A 20,525-nucleotide genomic window follows, 5' to 3' on the forward strand; every position below is an offset into this window, starting at 1 on the left:
TTCTTGACTGAGGGCTATGAAGGCTAAAAGCTCTGGGAAAAAAAAATAAATATCTGGTACACACCCTTTATTCAAGAAGCTTTCTTTCCAACCAACTTCACATTCTCAGGACAAATGGGGAAATGATCAATTTTACTTGCAAAGGAGGTACCTCAAATCAAAGACAAATCCCAGGAATGGACTTGTTTACAGTATTATTCATCACATACCTGCACTGGGATCCCAGGTGAGTGAAGGAAGAGAGACGGAAAAAGCGTTTACCTGGAGAGCTAGGCGTATAGATGGTTTTATCCGTCTGGAGGAACAGAAAGCCACTCTGGAACGACACTAAAACCACCTTTTCCAAGAACACTTGAGGACCATTTACTTGCACAACCACATACTGATTTTGCTTGGAGTCCTTATTCAGTTCTTTTGCAGGAATCTGTGTGAGAAGATGAGGTAGAGCAGAGGTCTCAAACGCAAATCATCACTAAGGGCCACTTGAGGCCTCCTTCCTTAGCCCTAGGCCACATCACGGAAACCTTTTCCGACTGAGCCAAAAATCTCTGCTGAGTCAAAAATGAAAAAAAGAGGATCACAGAATGCTATGAAACATAGATGTACTGAATTTTAAAAACTTGCTGCTTGCTTCCCCTAAGGCAGTGTCTGATCTTTCCTGTGGAAAGACCCTGCAGGGTCCAGCTAAAGCAGCCCAGCCACTGAAACTAATGCAGAACATACAGTATCCCTGAGATCTCGCCTTGCTGCTCTCCTCTACAAGCCACGTTCGTTGCCCTTTGTCCACTCCGGTGTGCCCACAAAGCCCACCTGCTTTACCCACCAAGAAAACTCAGCAAGCTCAAAACAAGGGCCAGGAAGGGTGAGGGAACCACCACTACAAATCAACGTTCCTGGTTTCAACCATCTCACTTCCTGGAGAATCATGAATCCAAACCCATCGAAGCTGCCTTCTGGGCTGCCCATTTGTAGCTCTACAATCTCATGAGAGCTGCTCTCTTTTCCCCTTCTCATTTTCCATTGGGCAATTATTGGATTATCCAACTATATATCATATCATATCGATCACATCACAGTGCACCTAGCTGGTAGAGGCTGCTCTGAACCTTACAGAGCTTATTTAGTGAGAGTTTCTCTAAGATTTGAACTTAATGTATTTCATTAAAGATGATTACATCTTAAACAATAAGTAATTAAAGTAATCAAAATAGGAATGATGTACAAGCACACTCATTCAGGGAGAAATAATGAAAATGAATACAATAATCTTATTTAACTAGTCTCAGTCAAATCAAATCAACTTTATTTAAGTATGGTCAATGACCAGCAAGATAAAAACATAGCAGCAATGACCAAATATAGGAAAAGCAGGGTATCAGTCAAACCTAAAAGTTAAGACTTAAATAATGGAAAAAAGGAAAAAATGAGTGAGATGCAATAAAGCAAGATAAAATAGAGATGGAATAAACAAGAAAAGAACTAGAAAAAATGTGTAATGTCATCATCACTGCAAGATTAGGACATCTAATGTGCCTTCTCACGGAAATCGCTGCATATAGAAACTCAGTAACTCTGTTAGTGAGATTATGGTCCAATTTGCAGAACCGTTCTCAGTCTAACTGTCCCACCAGATGGCGGCACCTGTTTGACATTCTTTGGGCTCAGGCACTTAGCAGAGCTGGACCTGGTTAGGACTTGGATGGGATCTGGTCAGGGAATAACATTCCAACGCTGAATCTGGAAAATCCAGGACTGCTAGCAACAGACTGGCCCGGGAGATATAGCATTCAGCATTCTCTTTTTTTTTTCTTTTCTTCTTATCATTGCTCACATTGAGAGTGAACATTCTGCTCTTTGGCCCACTGACATCCCATATTTACTAATCACTAAACTTTGACTGCTTCAGAATCTCTAGCAATCTGGTTCTAAACACCAGCTTAGCATTTTTTTTAAATCAATCACCTTACTTTTGCCATACTTTGTGGGTGCCTGTCGGATTTTATTTTGATTTCTTCCTGTGGTTTTTGGTTTCGATACTGATTTTGATCTCAGTATTTATTATATTTTACTTTCTCTTTGTTTGCTGTGGTATGCTGCCCAGAGTCTTTCAGGACTGGGATGTGGTAATAAGTACTGTAAAATGCATACATATATATCCCATAACTGTGTTTAATTTCCTCCCTAAGGTTATATGCGCAATTTCTCACAACATCTGACAGTCTAGGCATGTTCTACTAGGGTTATTGGTATATTGTTTTCTACTACAGATAGAGGTAACTATAGTAACTAATCATTTTGGCCAGGTGAAGAGGTTGGATTTAATTGTCCTCTTTTTAGGTGTTAATAGTTGCATAGCCTGAAGTGAGGGCAGTTTGCTTGTTACTTAGTTCCTTCTTTTTAGACTTGCAGCCAGTAAGCAGCTCTCTGAGAACCTGAGAGTATGCAGCTGAGAGAGATCTCTCCTCTCAGCAAAAAGCTTGTAAATATGTTTTTGTGTTTTCTGTAAATAAATTTATTTTTATAGAAATGCCTGGTGTGTGACTTTTCTGATCTCTCCTGGGCCAAATGTTTTCTAGCGCTCTGCCAACAGGTTATGGGCCCAGTAAGCAGCCCAGTAAACCCAGTAAGCAGCCCAGTAAAACCCCAGAGAGAATAGAGAAATCAGCTCCACACCTCATGCACAACTTAAAGGCAGGTAGCAAAGACCTGTGAAGATTTTCTTTGGAGCCGCCTGGAGATTTTCCAGCAACTGCCGGTCTACAGGACAAAGAAGCCAGCTGAGGTGAATTGCAAAAGAAGGAAGAAGCCATGGCTACCTCCCAGCCCTCAGCGATGCCTCTGGAGCGCCTATCAGAGACCAACTATTTGAATTGGGCCCTGAAGATGGAGATGTATCTTCGCAGAGAGAATCTTTGGATGCCAATTGGTGAGCAAATCCCCCAAAATCCCAGTGCTGAATGGCTTAGGCAGGATGAGCGGGCTAGAGCCACCATTATCCTGGGAGTTGAGGACAATCAGCTAGTCCATGTGCGAGGTATGCAGTCTGCAAAGCAACTTTGGGACACTTTGAGAGACTTGTATGTAAAGGCAACAGCAGGGAGTAAAGTTACCCTGACAAAAAAGCTGTACAAAGGCTACCTTGCAGAAGGAGATAGCTTTCCTGAGCACCTGCATTATATTCAGCAGCTGTTTGTTGAGTTGCAGGAGAGAGGAATGGAATTTACACCTCTCACAAAATCCTATATCCTGCTGTCCTCATTGAATGAAACGTGGGACATGCTGATTTGTACCCTGGAGGCTATGCCTGAAGCAGACCTCACCCCATCGTATGTTACACAGCGCTTACTCGCTGAATGGGAGAAGAGAGAGGAAAGATTCCCCCCCATCTCTTCTGGAAAGCTGCAGTACCAGAAAGCAAGGGAAAGGAAGGAAAATGAAGCTGAAGGAACAGCACTAGCCAGCCAGCAATGCTTCAATTGTGGTTCAGCTAGACATTTACAGAAAGACTGTGCCTTGCTACCCAAAAATAGGAAGACAGAGAAAAAGAACACAGAATAAGGCTCTTTAGACAACCCAAATTGCACAGGTTGCTGAGAAGGGTAATTCTGATGTATGGGTGTTAGATTCTGGGGCCAAATGTCATTTATGTAATTGTAAAAGCTCTTTTGTGTCACTGCCCAAAACTGAAAGACAAAGTGTATCTTTGGCTGATGGGTCTGTGACCAAAATTATGGGACAAGGTGACTTGTATTTATCCTGCTTGGGAGAAACTGTAAAAGGTGTGTTGTATGTGCCAAATTTACAATCAAACCTTTTATCTGTGGCACAATTGGCTGCAACAGGGTATGTCATAACATTTAAGAAAAATGGTTGTGAGATACGTAAAAATGGGAAATTGTGTGCTACTGGTATATTAAAAGACTCCTTGTACATTGTGCAAAATGCAAGGAAGCCAAGCTGCAAGGCTGCAGTTGGCAACACTCCATATCATGACCAATGTGTACACCTGATGCATAGAAGATTTGGTCATGCTAATTTCAGGTATATAGCACAAATGCCACAAATGCCTGTGTGCTGACCTAAAGATAAAACCCTGTGACAAAGATTGTGTAGTTTGTAAAGAATGCAAAACACTAAAAGCTCCTGTGAGTAAGCACAGTGACAGAGTTACAACTAGACCTTTGGAAATTGTACACTCTGACATTATTGGTCCTTTTGCTCCAAGTCTTGGACAAGCAAGGTATGCAATGACCATCACTGATGATTTCTCAAGATACACATTTATCTACATCTTAAAAGATAAAGATGAGGCATTTGAGAAATTTAAAGGGTTTGTGATATGGGCAAATGGAAAATTCCCTAGGCCTGTATCTGCACTCCAATGTGATAGAGGAGGAGAGTACCTTTCTCACAAATTCAAAAGGTTCCTAGCAGAAAAGGGGATAGAACAAATTCTTTCTAACCTTACACCCCTCAGCAAAATGGTGTTGCTGAAAGAAAGGGCAGAACCTTGCAAAATGCGATGGAATGCATGCTTAAAGATTCACATTTATCTTTTAAGTATTCGGCAGAGTCAATATCTACTGCCTGTTATGTGCAAAACAGACTGTATAACTCTGTGATTCAGGACACTCCATTCCATTTGCTTTATGGTGTGAAACCAAAGCTAAACCATCTTAGAGTGTTTGGTAGCACTGCATGGGTTCATATTCTGAAATAACAGAGAAGGAAAGGAGGCCCCACAACAAAGAAAGCCATCTTTGTTCGCTATGAACAAAGCCAAAGGAGCTACAGGTTCATAATGGGAGAGAAATTAATAATTAGCAAAAGCGCTTCTTTTGCTGTACAAAACTGGGGGAGATTAAATTCTAGCTCTCCAGTTGATCCAACTACAAGGGAACAGCAAGGACTTGCTGATAGTGATCTTTTGCCTGATGAGGACATTAAACCAGAAAAGCAAACTGAAGATCTGTCTGATGAGACAGATGCTTCCCAGGAAATTTATAGGAGTCCAAACTTAAGCCCTGTATTACCTCGCAGATCTCAGAGAAGTAATAAAGGTGTTCCTCCATCATGTTTTCAGGCTGAAACAGTAAAGGCTTTTCACATATTCACAGAACCTGAGTCTTTAGAACAAGTGAATGCTTTACCACCTGAGATTGCACAAAATTGGCATTCTGCCATGCAACAGGAGTTAGCGTCCTTGAAAGAAAATAAAACATGGAAACTGGTAAATCTACCTCCCAATGAATGCTGTCTAGGTTGTAGGTGGGTTTTCAAACTGAAAAGGGATGCTGATGGCAAAATCCAAAAATATAAAGCAAGGTTAGTTGCAAAAGGGTTCACTCAAAGGAAAGATTTAGACTGTGACAAGACTTTTGCACCAGTTACTAAAGGTGAATCAATTAGATTACTGTTAAAAACTGCTGCACTCAAAGGAATGTCAGTTCACCACTATGACATTCAAACTGCATTTCTCTATGGTGATTTAGGCCACAAATTATACATGCAGCAACCCCCTGGCTATGAAAAAGGGGAGAATCTGGTCTGTGAACTGCAGAAATCAATCTATGGGTTAAAACAAGCTGCTAGATCCTGGAACCAAAAATTAGATGAAAAACTGCAGAATTTTGGTTTTGAAAAAGGAAAAGCAGATCCATGTGTATATATGAAGAAAGACAAACAAGGCTGTATGTATCTGTGCATTTATGTTGATGATTTGCTGCTGTTCACATCAACACAAAAACAAAGGCTTGATTATGAAGCCTGCATGAAAAGCCATTTCACATTAAAAAGCCTTGGAACAGTAACAAATTACCTAGGCTTGGAAATACACAGGGAGAAGGATGGTAGCTTTCTGTTGAGCCAATGTAGTAAAATTCAAAAGCTCCTAGAAGATTTTAATATGCAAGACTGTAAACCAGTCTCTACTCCGATGATAACAGATTTTCAGAAAGATATAGGAGAAACTCAATGAACTGAGGCAGAGAAATATAGATCTGCAATTGGAAGTTTACTGTACATTGCAAATCACTCTCGCCCAGATATCTCAAATTCTGTGGCCATTTTAAGTAGACAGGTAGAGAAGCCTACATCTACTGGAAAAGCAGCATTGAAGAGGTTAATGAGGTATTTGCAAGGAACAAAGAATTATTGCCTAAAGCTAAATGCCTGTGGAACAGAGAAGTTGCAGGCTTTTGCTGATTCTGACTGGGGAGCAGATCCCAGTGACAGGAAATCCACTTCTGGGATTTTAATTCAATTTGCTGGGTCAAGCTTAGGCTGGCATTCTAGAAAGCAAACATTTGTTGCTCTTTCCACTGCAGAAGCAGAGTTTTATTCTCTAACACAAACCTGTAATGAGGTTATATGGCTTAAACAGTTGTTAAAAGACATAGGCATGGAAGTGAACCAGCCTATAACTGTTTATGAGGATAATCAAGCTTGCATTGCTATGGCAAAATCTGAAGCCTGCAAGAATAGGACAAAACATATCGATATTAGATATCAATATACCAAAGATATGATAGCCAAAGGGGAAATATTAAAATATTGTGAATCAAAAGACATGATTGCTGATATTTTAACCAAACCTCTTGCTGTACCAAGACACAAAGAGTTAACAAAGCAAATTGGTCTGCATCTCATCCTGTAGCATAAAAAGGGGAGTGTTTGGTATATTGTTTTCTGCTACAGATTAAGGTTACTATGGTAACTAATCATTTTGGCCAGGTGAAGAGATTGAATTTAGTTGTCCTCTTTTCAGGTGTTAATAGCCTGAAGTGAGGGCAGTTTGTTAGTTTTTCAGTTCCTTCTCTTTAGACTTGTAGAGAGTAAGCAGGTCTCAGAGAGCCTGTGAGAATGCAGAAGCCTGTAAATAAGTTTTTGTGCTTTCTGTAAATACATTTATTTGTATAGAAATGGCTGGTGTGTGACTTTTCTGATCTCTCCTGGGCCAAATGCTTTCTAGCACTCTGCCAACAAGGGTGCATGGGACTTCCTCTCAGGCCAGGCTGAACAGGATTCTAGCTTGATTTTTTGCAGGGATTCAATTGACTCCACTGCAATGATCACCATACACCCACCTTTATAGTGGGAGTGACAATCGTGCCTTCCGCTGGATTCATATTTGCTTGGGTTTGGTACAAGGTTTTCTGCTTCTGCGGGAAATCGTGAACAGAGATGTCAAGCTGTTTTTGAGCATTTTCTCCGTGGGCCTCCACCACAATTTTCTCATCTGTGTCTGTTCGCAGAACACCAGGGGTGATGAGGGTGTAGCTGTAGAAGAGGAAAAGAACATGCCTGAGTTAGTCTGTTATAGGAGAACTCTGATTTGATGAGGTATCTCCATATTGTCTTGTTTTAGAAAGGTGAAGAAATAAATGGCTTAAGATCACACCTGAATTGCTCTTTTGTGACCCAGAAAGCATCCAAATACAGTTGAAAAATGACTAAACGTATTGCATTTTTATATCAGTTAAAAGAGATTTAGGGGTGTTGTTTTTTGGTTATAAAATGGAACTGACCATTACTGCTACTGTGCTGTAAACTGTACTGTATTGTTATGTGATCAACTTCTGTGCTTTTTTCACTGCTGACATCAAAACCAGATCCCTTATAAATAAAAAAGTGCTATGGACAATGATATAGATAGGGCGGAATGGAATGTACACAGAATAATGAACAATGCAGTGTCCCCTTGCAGCTTAAAAAAGGACAACCTTGTTTCAGAAAGAGTAGGGTTTGAGATCGGCCCCATCTCTCCTGACCTTCCGGAAATTCCTTAAAATGGGGTTGTGTCAACAGGCCTGGGGATCGCAAGGGAATGGTAATTTGATTAGATGGCTCCATTGTTTATAATCCGATGCTCTCTCGTAGCCTTTTAGAATAATAGGAACTTTTGTACTTTTGAAAGTTTTTTAAATTGTTTTTATGGTTGCTTTGTACGCTGCCCAGAGTCACATTGCATGATGCGGGCGGCCATATAAATACCATAGACAGACAGACAGACAGACGTAGAATTGTGCCTTCATCCAAGGTCAGGCACCCCCCAGCCTGCATGCAGTCCTCCAGTAATCCCATCTGCAGACCCAGGCACTTGAAACTATGCTGCTGAAATTTGGCTGCAAAATGGCTGGATTTTGACAAAGTGAGATCAAGCTGTTTTTCAGGATTTAGGGCTCTGGTGGAAATAGTATTGGTTTGCTTCCCACTTCCCACTTCCATTCCCATCTTTAACCCTCCCTTGCCTAACATGAGGTGGAAATGTTGGCCAACTCCTCTCAGTGACATCACTGCAGCACCACATAGCCTCCTGAGACCCCTCACCATTCAGGTGACGTTGCTTCCCCTGCCCTAAGCCACGCATCAGAATGCATTCAATACTGCAGCATTACAGAACAGATGTACTAGAATCAACCTCAGAAACTAAGGACCAGTAAATCATGGCTTTCACACAGGGATCTAGCAAATTCATATCTTTAAATATGGATCTGCCTCAGCCTCCAGGCAGGCAGGCAGGCAGGCAGGCAGGGAGCTCCTAGTTCTACCAATTAGGCCGTGGTGAAATACGTATTGGTAAGACCTGTGTAGCTTTACAATCTAGGGATGGAAAATAGAGCTGGAAAATACGTATTGGTAATGTGCACTCTGACAGTAAGACCTGTGTAGGTTTACAATCTAGGGATGGAAAATAGAGCTGGAAAATACGTATTGGTAAGACCTGTGTAGCTTTACAATCTAGGGATGGAAAATAGAGCTGGAAAATACGGATTGGTAAGACCTGTGTAGCTTTACAATCTAGGGCCTCTGTCATTCAACTGATTGTAGAACAGCTGTTGGAGAAAACTGGAGGAAGGCAAAATGCTGTTTGGGTGCAACTGCTGAACTTGCCTTCCCTGTCTGTCTGCTCTGTTTTCACTCAGCCTCTTCCTTTTCCTTCCCAGTCCCTCCTTCCTTGAGTAAATTCTGAAGCCACCTTTTCCCAGCATGGTGCCCTTTCAATGTGTGGGGCCTCAGAATCCTCCCCAGCAGCTGGGAGTGGGGAAAGCATTGCAGTCTCATCATCTCTCACCTCCCTCTCCATCACTCCTTGCTATCAACATTTGTGTTCAGGCTTCAATTAAATTCTCAGGAGAGGGACCCCGGGTTTGGGCACTTATCGCAAGGGCAGGGCAGCCGAAGGGCATGCATGTGAACGTTCTGCCTCTCTTCATGCCATCACCTCTCCAGGGGCCTCCCCTGCCTCCCTCCCTCCCATCAAGGCCAAGGGAAAACACGAAGAATCGTTTTCCACGGGGGACACATGGGCTGGCAAGAGGAAGCAGGGGGACAGACTGATGGGCAACAGAAAAAGACAACGGCACTCTCTGTCTCCATGGAACAATACTTTCGAGGATAGCATGGAGATAAACGATAAGGACATTCTAAACCTCTCTGAGCTAGCAAACGGAAGTCTGCTTCACGTGGGAAGAAAACTAGGCCGGAACGTGGATGCTTATGGGGCATCAGGCGCAGTCTCTTCCAGGGGGTAGGAAACTACTCCCAGACTGAGGGAAGGACTTTGTCTCTTGGCTTATTTGAACAGAGCTAGCAAGGTTTCTCAACATGTCTTCCACCAATTTGCACGTTCCACCCCATTCAAACTCAGCACCCAACACTTTAGGGATCGGCACGGGAGCCCAGGGCCTTGCTCAAGCCACGCACACGCCTGCTTTTCTCTCGCTAAGAATCCAAGTCTGCGCCCGGCCCATCCCTCACACACCGCGATCAAAGAAGTCTCCTCTGACTGGTGTCGGCCAGGACAGTGCACAGGCAGCAGCAGTTTCTTCCGGGCAGAACAAAGTGCTCCAGTGCGTTTGATGCAATGGTTACTCCCAGGGACAGAGGGTCGTGTTTACTATACGGCATAACTTAGACACCTTCAGAAGCATTTATTATCGGAACAGAAATGGGTAGAAGCCCAGCATCATCTTCTTGCCACCTGAGGTTTAGAGACTATCCAGTAACACAACACTGCCTGCCTCTCCTCTCAGCCCTTGAGTGACTGCATTTGTCTTGCCCACAAAAACGGTTTTATTCTGCAAAAGTAGACTCCTATTCCTTACTTCTAAACGTAATGCTAATTCTAGACTTGCTTCTGTTTCCCTACCTATATTATTCTACTCTCTTCCTATTACTATAAGCTTACAACTATTTCTGTCTTGTTTAACCTATAATTTCTATGTCTATGCTCTGTGTCTACATGCCTATCTCTATGTTTGTAGCACTATGTTTTCCTAGAGTAACTATTCCTTATGTCAGCGGGAAAACCTCCCAAAAGAATTCCAATCCACAAGGTTCGATGATACAGAGAAAAGAGTTTATTTGTAACGCATTTGCAAAGGCGGGTTCCCTCCATGCAGGTGCAGGAAAGAACCAAGAACAAAGCTAGCTCAAAACCTTTATACCCTAACTATCCTCCCCCTCCTTCGAGGGCTCAGCTCACAATCTTCCTGTTTCCCAAGCATTCTTGAGTTAGTTACTAGGTTTATGTATTTATGTGTCCGGGATGATTCTGCCATCCTTATCTCTTCCTCCTTTCAAAGGCTAATCCCACTCAAAACACCTCTTTGTAGACGCCAGCTACTCTACACAATCAGCTATAAATTCCTAACCTAAACGGCTCTATCTAACACGCATATCCTCAGCCCCACGGGTTCAGGGTCCGGTCACCCACCTGTGGCTAACTCCCTTTTTCTTCTCTCATGAGTTTGAGGCACCTTCAGGGGATGCTCTTCACCCCCCCTCTCACAATTCCCCCCTTTTTCTCTTACTTCCTTACTGTCTCAAACTCAAGCAACATCTAACGCTCCGTCCTCCACTTCAAGCTGTCACACAATCCTTTCCCCATCTGAATACATGCAGGGGCACATTGAATACAACAGCATATTAATATGCATAAGCAAACTACAGCTATAATCACAAAGCAAAGCTGTTTTATCCACCCAAACACTGGTAACCAGTCCCATAGCCAGCTCCAATCATCATCTTCTCCCAGGTTCTCATTTCCCCATTGTTGATAATGCCGTTTAACTGAAGCTTCCATCTCTTGGATGGTGTGAGTTATAGGCACCAGCCCATAAGGCTAACAAATCCATACCAGTGGATTAACCGTAGTTCCATACTACAGGTAGGCTGGATTTCAGAACTGTATCCTAATCCCTTTTCATATGGAAATAGAAATTCCCTATTGTGCTAAATTGAGTTTTCAAAGCTTCCCTTGAACCCTGTGACTCTCTTTTCCAGGTTCACGGACTCGTATGGTCATCAAAACTACAAGGTATTAGACAAAAGTTCAGGCGCAATTTTCTTTTTCTTTTTTTTTCTGCACAGTCCAGTGTCCAGCAGTATTTGGCAACACCAGTGTCTTCTTTAGAGTTTCTCCCAACTCAGTTGCTGACTCCCCTCCGCCTGGATATCTTGATTTCCAGACTTAAAAGGATGCGTCTGCTATTCCAACAGTTGGACTCTGTGTTCCTGTAGATAGGGAGACAAGGACAAGACTTGCGCAGATAACTGTTTCAAATACTTGCAGACAAATTTCTTCCCCATGGCATGCATGTCTCCTACTTCTCCACTAAGAATTCCAAGATAGAGTCACCCATCTCAAATGGATTGACTCCTAGTCTTTTCTTAGGAGCAATCCAGAGACTTAGTATTGTTACCACAAAGGCCTGTGTCCATGTTCTAGTCACACAATCCCCCAAAGCGTTTGTCCCATGTGACTAGATTGGTAGGTGTAGTTTTGGATATATTTAAACACTACTTTGGATAAAACTAACTTTCTTGCCAATAACTTCCTTAAAATCAAAACTTGTAAAACAATCACAACAAAAAGAAAGCATTGATATAAGAGCCCATCTAGTGTTTGGACTGTTTCCATAACCAAAATTGTCAAAACAAAAACAAAAACAAAAATTCAGATAGATCATACCAGTCCATGGAAGCTCTACTTAAAACCATACATTGTCCAAAATTTTCCCTCTCTCTCTCTCCTGTTTTTATCATCATGTGCTATGTTGAGGAGTGATTAAAATTTAAGCCATATAAAATTTATAAAAAACACACTTTTCTAAAACTGGAATGCCAGGGGCAGAGCAGAGTGGAGCTGTGAGAGCAAAGGGGTGCCCCCCCCCTCACTCTGAGTCATTGCCTCTCTGAAACTGCCCACATTCCCCCCCCTTTTTCACAAGAGGAGTAATCATTTCCTTCTACAGCAGAACGAGAAATCTCTGAAACTTCTCTGATGTGTGTAAAGGCACTGCAGAAGGAAGAATCCTAAAAAGATGGGGGAGTAAAGGACCTTCTGTAAAAACATTGCCCCTCCCCTCTGTCACCCTTCTGTCCCCTCATCTGGATCCTCAGGCCTGTAACAAGCAGGCAAGAGGCAGACTGAAGGGGGGAGTTTGGGTGAGACTGGGCAAATAATGAAACATACATACTCCTCAAACAATTAAAACAAACAAAACAAATGGGAAAGGATTGACAAAAACCTTTCAACTTCCCATCATATGCATTCAAATTACATAAATCACGACACACATACACAAAACCTAAGGAATAGACTCACACAATCTCTCAACTCTCCTTTCACAACTCAAAACAGTTTCTCAACCTTACATATACGCACACATTCAGACAAACAAATGCTCTCTAAAAGAAAACTGCACACCAATGCCTCAACAGGCTGTTGCCACATGCAATCCATCACAGCCCTGCAGGAACACAGAAGCTCTTCCTCCCTGCCTCTCAGCCAGGAGAAAGGAATGCTTTATTAAAAGGGCGATAGCTCCCATCAAGATGAATCTAGCCGCTCCCAGGCCTATTGGAGACAATCCACACTCAACTGCCCTATTGTGATTTAACTCAACTCCCCTCCCCAGAGAGCCTGCGTCTCTCCAGGTCGTTTTTGTGCCTGCCTGTTTCCCGAGCTCTCCATTCCATGGGATACCTCCTCGACCCAATCTTCCGAGAACTCCCCCTGCCTCCCCCTCTTTGGGGCCGCAAACCTTGAGCTACAAACAAGGCATGTCATCTTTCTTTTTCTTTCTTTCTTTCTTCCTGGGGTTGCCCTGTAAACACCCTGTTCATTTATGGGCTCCGCCAGCACCCCCCTTTTTCTGGCAGCTCAGTATAGTCTACCTGTGCCCTTTGAAACGGCCAGGAGGCTAACGGTCGCCCTCCAGCTTCCCTTGTTCTTGATGCCTTTTTATTCACTTTTAAACAGATTGAGCATTTTCAGCACACACTATGAGCAATTGTCCACATATTCAAACTCCAATATGTTTGTTTTACAGCCTTTACCAAAGCATCGGTTCCCCAATGTCCTCTTTCATGTACCTTCTCCAAAATTCCCCTCATAACCTCGGGAGATACCACTTCTACCCCTCCTTCCGTTTGCCATCCTTTCTCTGTTTCTCTGCAACCCCCCTCTCTTAACTTTTTCTTTCTTGCTCAGTGGGTTTCCAGACCGGGCTCTCTGGAGGGTCCAAAACTGGCACCGCCACCATCTGTAATTCCAATTGGCCAGCGGCCTCCTTCGCCCATTTATATGCCCACCGATTTCCCACCACCCCTGGGCTATGGCCTCTCTGATGAGCTGGTATATTGCTGCGCCGACCAACTCGGAGGCGAAGCTCCCTCTCTATCACTTCCCCATTCCCTTCAACAATCGCAAAACCCAACTTCCTCTTTCCCTCTTCTACTTTGTTTGACCCATCCACAAACCATCTTTCTCCGGTGCTTAATTGTGGTGTTATTACAGGGAAAAACTTCTTTCCCTTTAGTCCCCTCTCTAACCATATTTTTCCAAAATTGTGTACCACCCCATAGGCATTCTTTCTCTCAAGTCATCTCAACATCACAAGTTCATTCTTATTTCTCCTTCACTTTATTTAATTCACTTTTACCCAATTCCCTTCCACACAAATCAAAGTGGTCACCTACTCACAGCACTGAACACATGGCACAATCAAATCCCATGTCCTTCCATTCACAGCAAAGCCAAAAATTTGGAAGACCCGCAGCCTGGCCAGGGCTATGGATTCCAAAAACCTGAAGCATTCCCCCCTTTACTGTGGAGGAGTTCAGTTCCTCTAAAGGGACAGGCTCACGTTTAACTCCTTAAGGGACAAGCTCACATAGTTTTTTCTCTCCCTTCCTTCCCTCTTCAGACTTTCTCTCCTCAGCTCAGGACAGATGCCCATGCCACACACACACATGAGCACACACACCCACTCTGCACCATTTCCCTCAACAAATATACATACCAATACACAGGCAACTACCTACAAACGGAAAACATTTTCACATACTCATACAAATTCTGACAGTCCTGAAGGACTCCCAGGATTGATTTCTACCAGTTCTCTTCTTCCCCGCCATTTCCACACCGATACTTTCCTCATCTCTGAGTGGCGGCATCCTGCTGTGTTCCCTTTGTTCCATAACCTCCCTTATTGTTGCTACCCTGATCCTGCCCTCCTGCTTATGTTTTTCTGTTTCTTTTGAGAGATCCTCTATACTCTCCTCAGCCCATCTTGGTTACTGCCTTCTCTCACCCTGATCCTTGATCAGCACTAGCCCCTCTCAACCCTCTGATTGTTTTACACCCAAGGTAGAGTACTCCAGCCCACGCTGGATTTGCTTTCCAGCAATTTCAAGCCTCTGACTGTCGGGGGCAAAACCGGGCCGGCCTCCCAGCAAGCGCTGGCTAGTTTTAAAGTCCGACCTCAACCTATGGCATCGAGACGAGTTTAAAAAGGCATTCCTCATCGCTGCTGTCCTCTTTACTTACAAAAATGCCTGTGGGCGGGTCTGGCCCTTCCCAAGACACATGTTACCAGATTTCTACATAAGGGACCTGGTCCATAAGACCATGTTCCACAATATAGTTCTTTAATTGAGTGATCCAATACCCATCGGACATCCCATTGGGATCCCAAAAATAGGGACGTTCGGGATCGACCAATGGGTATTTTGGCCACTGTTTTGTGCACAGCTTAATCATCATCACCTTCTCTAATCCTCTGGTATACCTTTTCAGCCATGGCATGCTCCACTGGTTTATAACCAGTCCTAAGGGCACATCCGGATCTGGCCCTCTGCTCGGGGCTCCAACCCCGGCCTCCAGTCTCCTAGGTAGTTTGCTCTGTGCCTTCCCCATGACTGACCGGTCTCTTCCTGATCTCGCCCCAAATAGGAGGACTCCAGCCCACACTGGATACGAATTTTAAGCCCTCTCTTTCGCAGCGAGATCCTATCAGACTCCCAGCAGACGCTGGCTATTTTTAAAGTCTGACTCCTTCTAAACCCGTCCCCAAGGGAACACTACAGCCGACCTGAGGCACCGGACTCTCACGGCTACCTGCAGGAACTGCGACTGTTTAACCACCCACACATGGGCCCCACGGTCAGTCACGACTCCCCGAGCCTTACAACTCACCTATTCCGACCCTCGTCAGGGTCCACGACTGGTCCCACCAACTGATCTCCAAATCAGCTGGACTTCTCCACCCCCGGCTCCAACCGCTGGGTGCCTCTCCACCCGCTGCTCCAACAGTCGGGCTTCGCTTCTTTTCTCTGGATCGTCGCTCTATATAGGAACCTGGGCAGGCGGTCCCGAGGGGTCTCGAACAGGGACACTTCAACAACGGGAAGTGGTGGCCACTTACCCTCTCATAGCAACCCCTCTGGATCGGTCCTGAACCTCAGGCTCCTGGCTGGCTCGCCAAATTGTCAGCGGGAAAACCTCCCAAAAGAATTCCAATCCACAAGGTTCGATGATACAGAGAAAAGAGTTTATTTGTAACGCATTTGCAAAGGCGGGTTCCCTCCATGCAGGTGCAGGAAAGAACCAAGAACAAAGCTAGCTCAAAACCTTTATACCCTAACTATCCTCCCCCTCCTTCGAGGGCTCAGCTCACAATCTTCCTGTTTCCCAAGCATTCTTGAGTTAGTTACTAGGTTTATGTGTTTATGTGTCCGGGATGATTCTGCCATCCTTATCTCTTCCTCCTTTCAAAGGCTAATCCCACTCAAAACACCTCTTTGTAGACGCCAGCTACTCTACACAATCAGCTATAAATTCCTAACCTAAACGGCTCTATCTAACACGCATATCCTCAGCCCCACGGGTTCAGGGTCCGGTCACCCACCTGTGGCTAACTCCCTTTTTCTTCTCTCATGAGTTTGAGGCACCTTCAGGGGATGCTCTTCACCCCCCCTCTCACACTTAGCTCCTTAAATCTTTCCTTTTCCCCCAGGTCTTCAGGTCTTGTAGCCAATAACAGCCTATTTGCATGTGAGAACCCTTGTCACTCCTCTAGAGACTCGCAAATGGGCTTTTCTTCCCCCCTCACCCCCCCCCCCAGCTCTCACAGGCCTCTGTTTCTGGAGCTGGTTTGTAGTTTTCTGCACCTGGCCCCCTGCACCCAGCGGGCTTGTTTGGATTTGTGGTTCACTCTTCCACAGAGAGCCTTAAATTATGTTTATCATTATTACATTTATATCCTGCCTTTGTTTTGTACAACTCACCACAGCATATATAAGGTTCCTGCCTTCTGTCTTCCCCACAACCACCACACTGTGAGGTGGGTTGGGCTGAGAGAAAGACCAGCTCACTTCCCTGCCTAGGGCGGGACTAGAAGTTACCATCTCCTGGTTTCCAGGCCGGGACATTAACTGCCACACCAAACTAGCTATGCTGGTGTTCAAGCAAGAAAGACAGGAAAGTTAAATTAGAGGCACCTTTGCTTATAGCAGCAATCAGAGGGGATCAGAGAAGCTGAAAGCATTTGAAGCAAAGAGAGACATCCCGATTGATGGGAATGAATGCGAGTGATTTAGAAAAGGAGGCTGGGGGACCACAACAATTCCTGTTTTCCCTCTGAGTCCCTAGTTAAAATGGGAGAGAGGACTTTTTGATCTGTTGTTTTAAACGTTCCTTGGAGAATGGATTGTGTTTTGGGAGAGAGACGTTAACTCGACAGTTTGCGAATGTGCCTGAATATCCACTCCCATTGCATGGGAGAACGCTAAGCTTCGCGGTGCCTGACTTTGCAATAATGCGAGCAGTGGACAGGCCAGGGAGAGGTTTCTTTATGTAAGTATTTGTAACGGTTTTCTGTTTGTATTTGTCTGTGTACATTTGTCTCTGTATTTGTTGAGGGAAATGGCAACCCCGACTGGGCTCCACTTGTGTGTGGGTAAGTTTGTATAAATCTGCTCTTTGCTAATCAGGGCTGTTTGTCGGATTTCCTAGTTGCAAGTAAGGAACTGAAGACTGTATGTGCCTCAGTAGCGTGTGCTTGATGGGATTTGGGAGAAGGAGTGTGTTTTGACTGACCTGGGATTTTATCTTTTCCTTTTCTTTTATTATTAGAATACAAAGGGAAACAGTGAGTAAAACATGTTAGCGTTGAATTGAAACTGATGGGTGACATAGGGAAAGGCTTGTGTGTGCCCTGTTTTTGTGTTGTGTGGTGCTTGGGAAAGCTTGAGAACTAATTGGTTGCAAGCTCTCTCTCACTCAGCTTGGAAAGCCTTTCTGCTGACTTGGCTGAAAAGAGAGGGAAGTGTATTCCATCATGAGTAAGTGGCTGGCTGGCTGCTACCTCTCCAGAAAAGTTTGGTGGTGAGCATTTTGAAAGAGAGGAGTTCCTGCAAGGACAGCCATCTGTATCTGGCTTCAGTCGTTCTCCTGTTGTTTCTTTTGTGTGTCTACTCTCCTCCTAAGCTTAAGCCCCCTTGGACTCTGCAAAGTTTGCCTGTTTCCTGCCTGCTGGTTGCAAGACCCGGACCAGAGGAGGAGGATGGAGTGGTTCCAAAGAACACCAATGGATTGATGTGAAGAATATAACGTAATATATATATGGCTACAACAGTCAGCCCATTACAATAACACAATCAACCACCATGCAATAAGGAGTGTGAACACCGCACAAGAAGCAAGCAGCGTTTGTAAGGGATATGTGCATTATCCAACCATTCATCCAGTGTAATTTGCCTCAGGGAGGAGATAAAGTCCCTCTTTACTATTAAACAAACAAAACCAACAAAATCCTTCCTGAGTTTCTTCTTATTGAAACCCGAACATGGAACCAGCCATTAATGCTCAAATTCTGGAGGGAAAAGGTGGGGAGAGGCCTTCCAAAAATCACAAACCTCACCCTTCGCAATACCACTCCCCTCCTCAATCCTGCCCCTCCAATTGCCTTCCTAAAGTGAAAAGGAAGCAGGGCCCTATGGTAAAGGGCTCAAACATTGCCCTCTATTTCTAGATATAATGTTTAGGTTTCTGTTCCTTTAAAAGCAATAAATGGATTTGGATTCCACTTCAGGTCCCTCACAAAAGCCCTGTCTAGCACAGTGTTGAGATTTGCTCATCTCTCGTCCAGTGAGGACATGGAAGACTGAACAGCTGTGCCCGCGAGCTCCACAGACAGAACTGGCATCATGGCAGTTTTTTCAGGCTCAGGCTGGTTCCTCCCGAAGCCCAGGAACATTTTTCTGGATCAAGGAAAATGCTCGGAATTGACCCATTTGTCCTCCGGATGGCAAATTGCAGCCAGGAGATTGTAAACAGCATTTGCGCTTGACAGGTAAGGGTTTGCCAGGAGGCTGGGATGTCACCATTTCCAAGCCGTGCTGCGGCCTTAAAGGGACATTAAGTCCAGCCACCCCTTTTCTAAAGCACCCATTTTTTTTTTTAAGTATTTGTACCCTAAGAGAGGCTTTCTACATTAAAGAGAAATGATCTCTCTTGGTGCTTATCATTATTTTTGTGATTAATTTTTTTAAAAAAATCAAGCTTTGGATTTTGCTCTCCATCCAGTACTAAGGAGGGTTGAGAATATATTATTGTCTCTCTCTTTATTGTGAGTATATTATTGTTGCTAATTTGAAGATTTTAGCATTTTTCCTACCCATTGAATCTGCCATTCTGAACTTTCACTTTCCTGCCACTGTTTTCTCTGGGGAACTGTCTGTTATCTTAACTCAGTTCTGAAATGTTCCATTACTTTTGCAGGTTAAGTACCTAGGGGGCACCATAATTTACTGCATGAGACATGGAGGATCTTAGCCAGGCTCTCTCTGACTTCCATTGAGATATTAAAGCAGATATTAAGCTGATTTTTTTCTGATTCCTACCAAGGCACTATGCAAGATATTCAGAGCATTGTGGAAAATATGTGGGGGTCGGGGAAGTTGTTGATGAAACTGAAGAATTTAACAGCAATGGAAATGTCTCTTCTAAGAGTGAGATTGAGACCTCTGTTGAAATGCTGGATGAAATTGACAATGCTGAATTGAAGTTTAATGGAGAAATTGAGTTGCAAGACCTGAGTGATTTGACTTTCTGATGGAATGTTATGGAAAAGAAGGGGTTATTGACATGTTCACTGATTCAATGTAGTTTATACATTGTAACATTTCACATGCCATGGCGCTGACGCGCGCGCTTCTGTTTGGGAGGGAGCTGCTGTGAGACCTTGTACCAAGCTCTGTATGCAAAATCAGTACAATGGAATGTGTTTGGGTTATTTTCTCTGTTCAAGGCCTTTTCCCGCAGACCATCAGAAACCGTTAGCAGCACCTGGGATTGTGAACTTGAGAAGATTCTACAGGGGGAGGGATTTCATTTGCACCGAGGGTTTTTAGTTTGAATTTGATGCGCTTTCATCATTCTCAGCTTTCTCTGTGATCCTGCATACTATTCTTTAATAAATCAGATATCTTTGAATTCCTGCTCATGAATCTGATGGTGTTTTAGAATAGGCAACCATTACAGTTATTACATAGGGGGGGTTGTAATAAATTTTATTAAGTTTAAGAAGAAAAGTAAAAACTACGAGAAAACAACAAACTACAAAAAAGAAAAAAACCTACAAAAAGTGCAAAACCACAAAAAGATTTTTTTTTTCAATTTTACAAAAATATATGGCTTCCGACTTTAAACAGTAAGGATATACAGCAATTTCAACTATCAGTCTCTTACTCTATATTAAATTCAAAACACCACATTTCTATAATCCACTTTAACACTTAATAAAAATCGCTAAGTACAGTTACTCCTCCCCCTTATATTAAAATAAAAAGAGAAAATTTCAAATAAACTTTAACCCTCTTTCTCCCATCCAAAAAATAAACATATATAATTAAACCATTCCTACCACTTTTCTATACGTTTCTGACTACTATAATAAGAATCAAACTAAAAAGCTTAAGTTGTCCACTATTATACTTAATTTGTTGTTTATTCGTTTAGTCGCTTCCGACTCTTCGTGACTTCATGGACCAGCCCATGCCAGAGCTTCCTGTCGGTCGTCAACACCCCCAGCTCCCCCAGGGACAAGTCCGTCACCTCTAGAATATCATCCATCCATCTTGCCCTTGGTCGGCCCCTCTTCCTTTTACCCTCCACTCTCCCTAGCATCAGCATCTTCTCCAGGCTGACCTGTCTTCTCATTATGTGGCCAAAGTAT

General features: G+C 43.6%; 1 protein-coding gene across 1 annotated transcript in view; it reads right to left on the minus strand.

Moving 5' to 3' along the window:
* Positions 1 to 20,525, minus strand: part of LOC134490976 (complement C3-like) — a 98,834-nt gene that overhangs the window by 72,410 nt on the left and 5,899 nt on the right. The window contains exons 2-3 of the mRNA XM_063294379.1: positions 7,086 to 7,278; positions 262 to 424 (exon numbers count right to left, since the gene is read on the minus strand). Of these exons, the coding sequence (XP_063150449.1) occupies positions 262 to 424; positions 7,086 to 7,278 (356 nt within the window). The remainder of the gene's footprint in view (positions 1 to 261; positions 425 to 7,085; positions 7,279 to 20,525) is intronic.

This window comes from Candoia aspera, chromosome 2, assembly GCF_035149785.1.
Source record: "Candoia aspera isolate rCanAsp1 chromosome 2, rCanAsp1.hap2, whole genome shotgun sequence".
NCBI classification, from domain to species: domain Eukaryota; kingdom Metazoa; phylum Chordata; class Lepidosauria; order Squamata; family Boidae; genus Candoia; species Candoia aspera.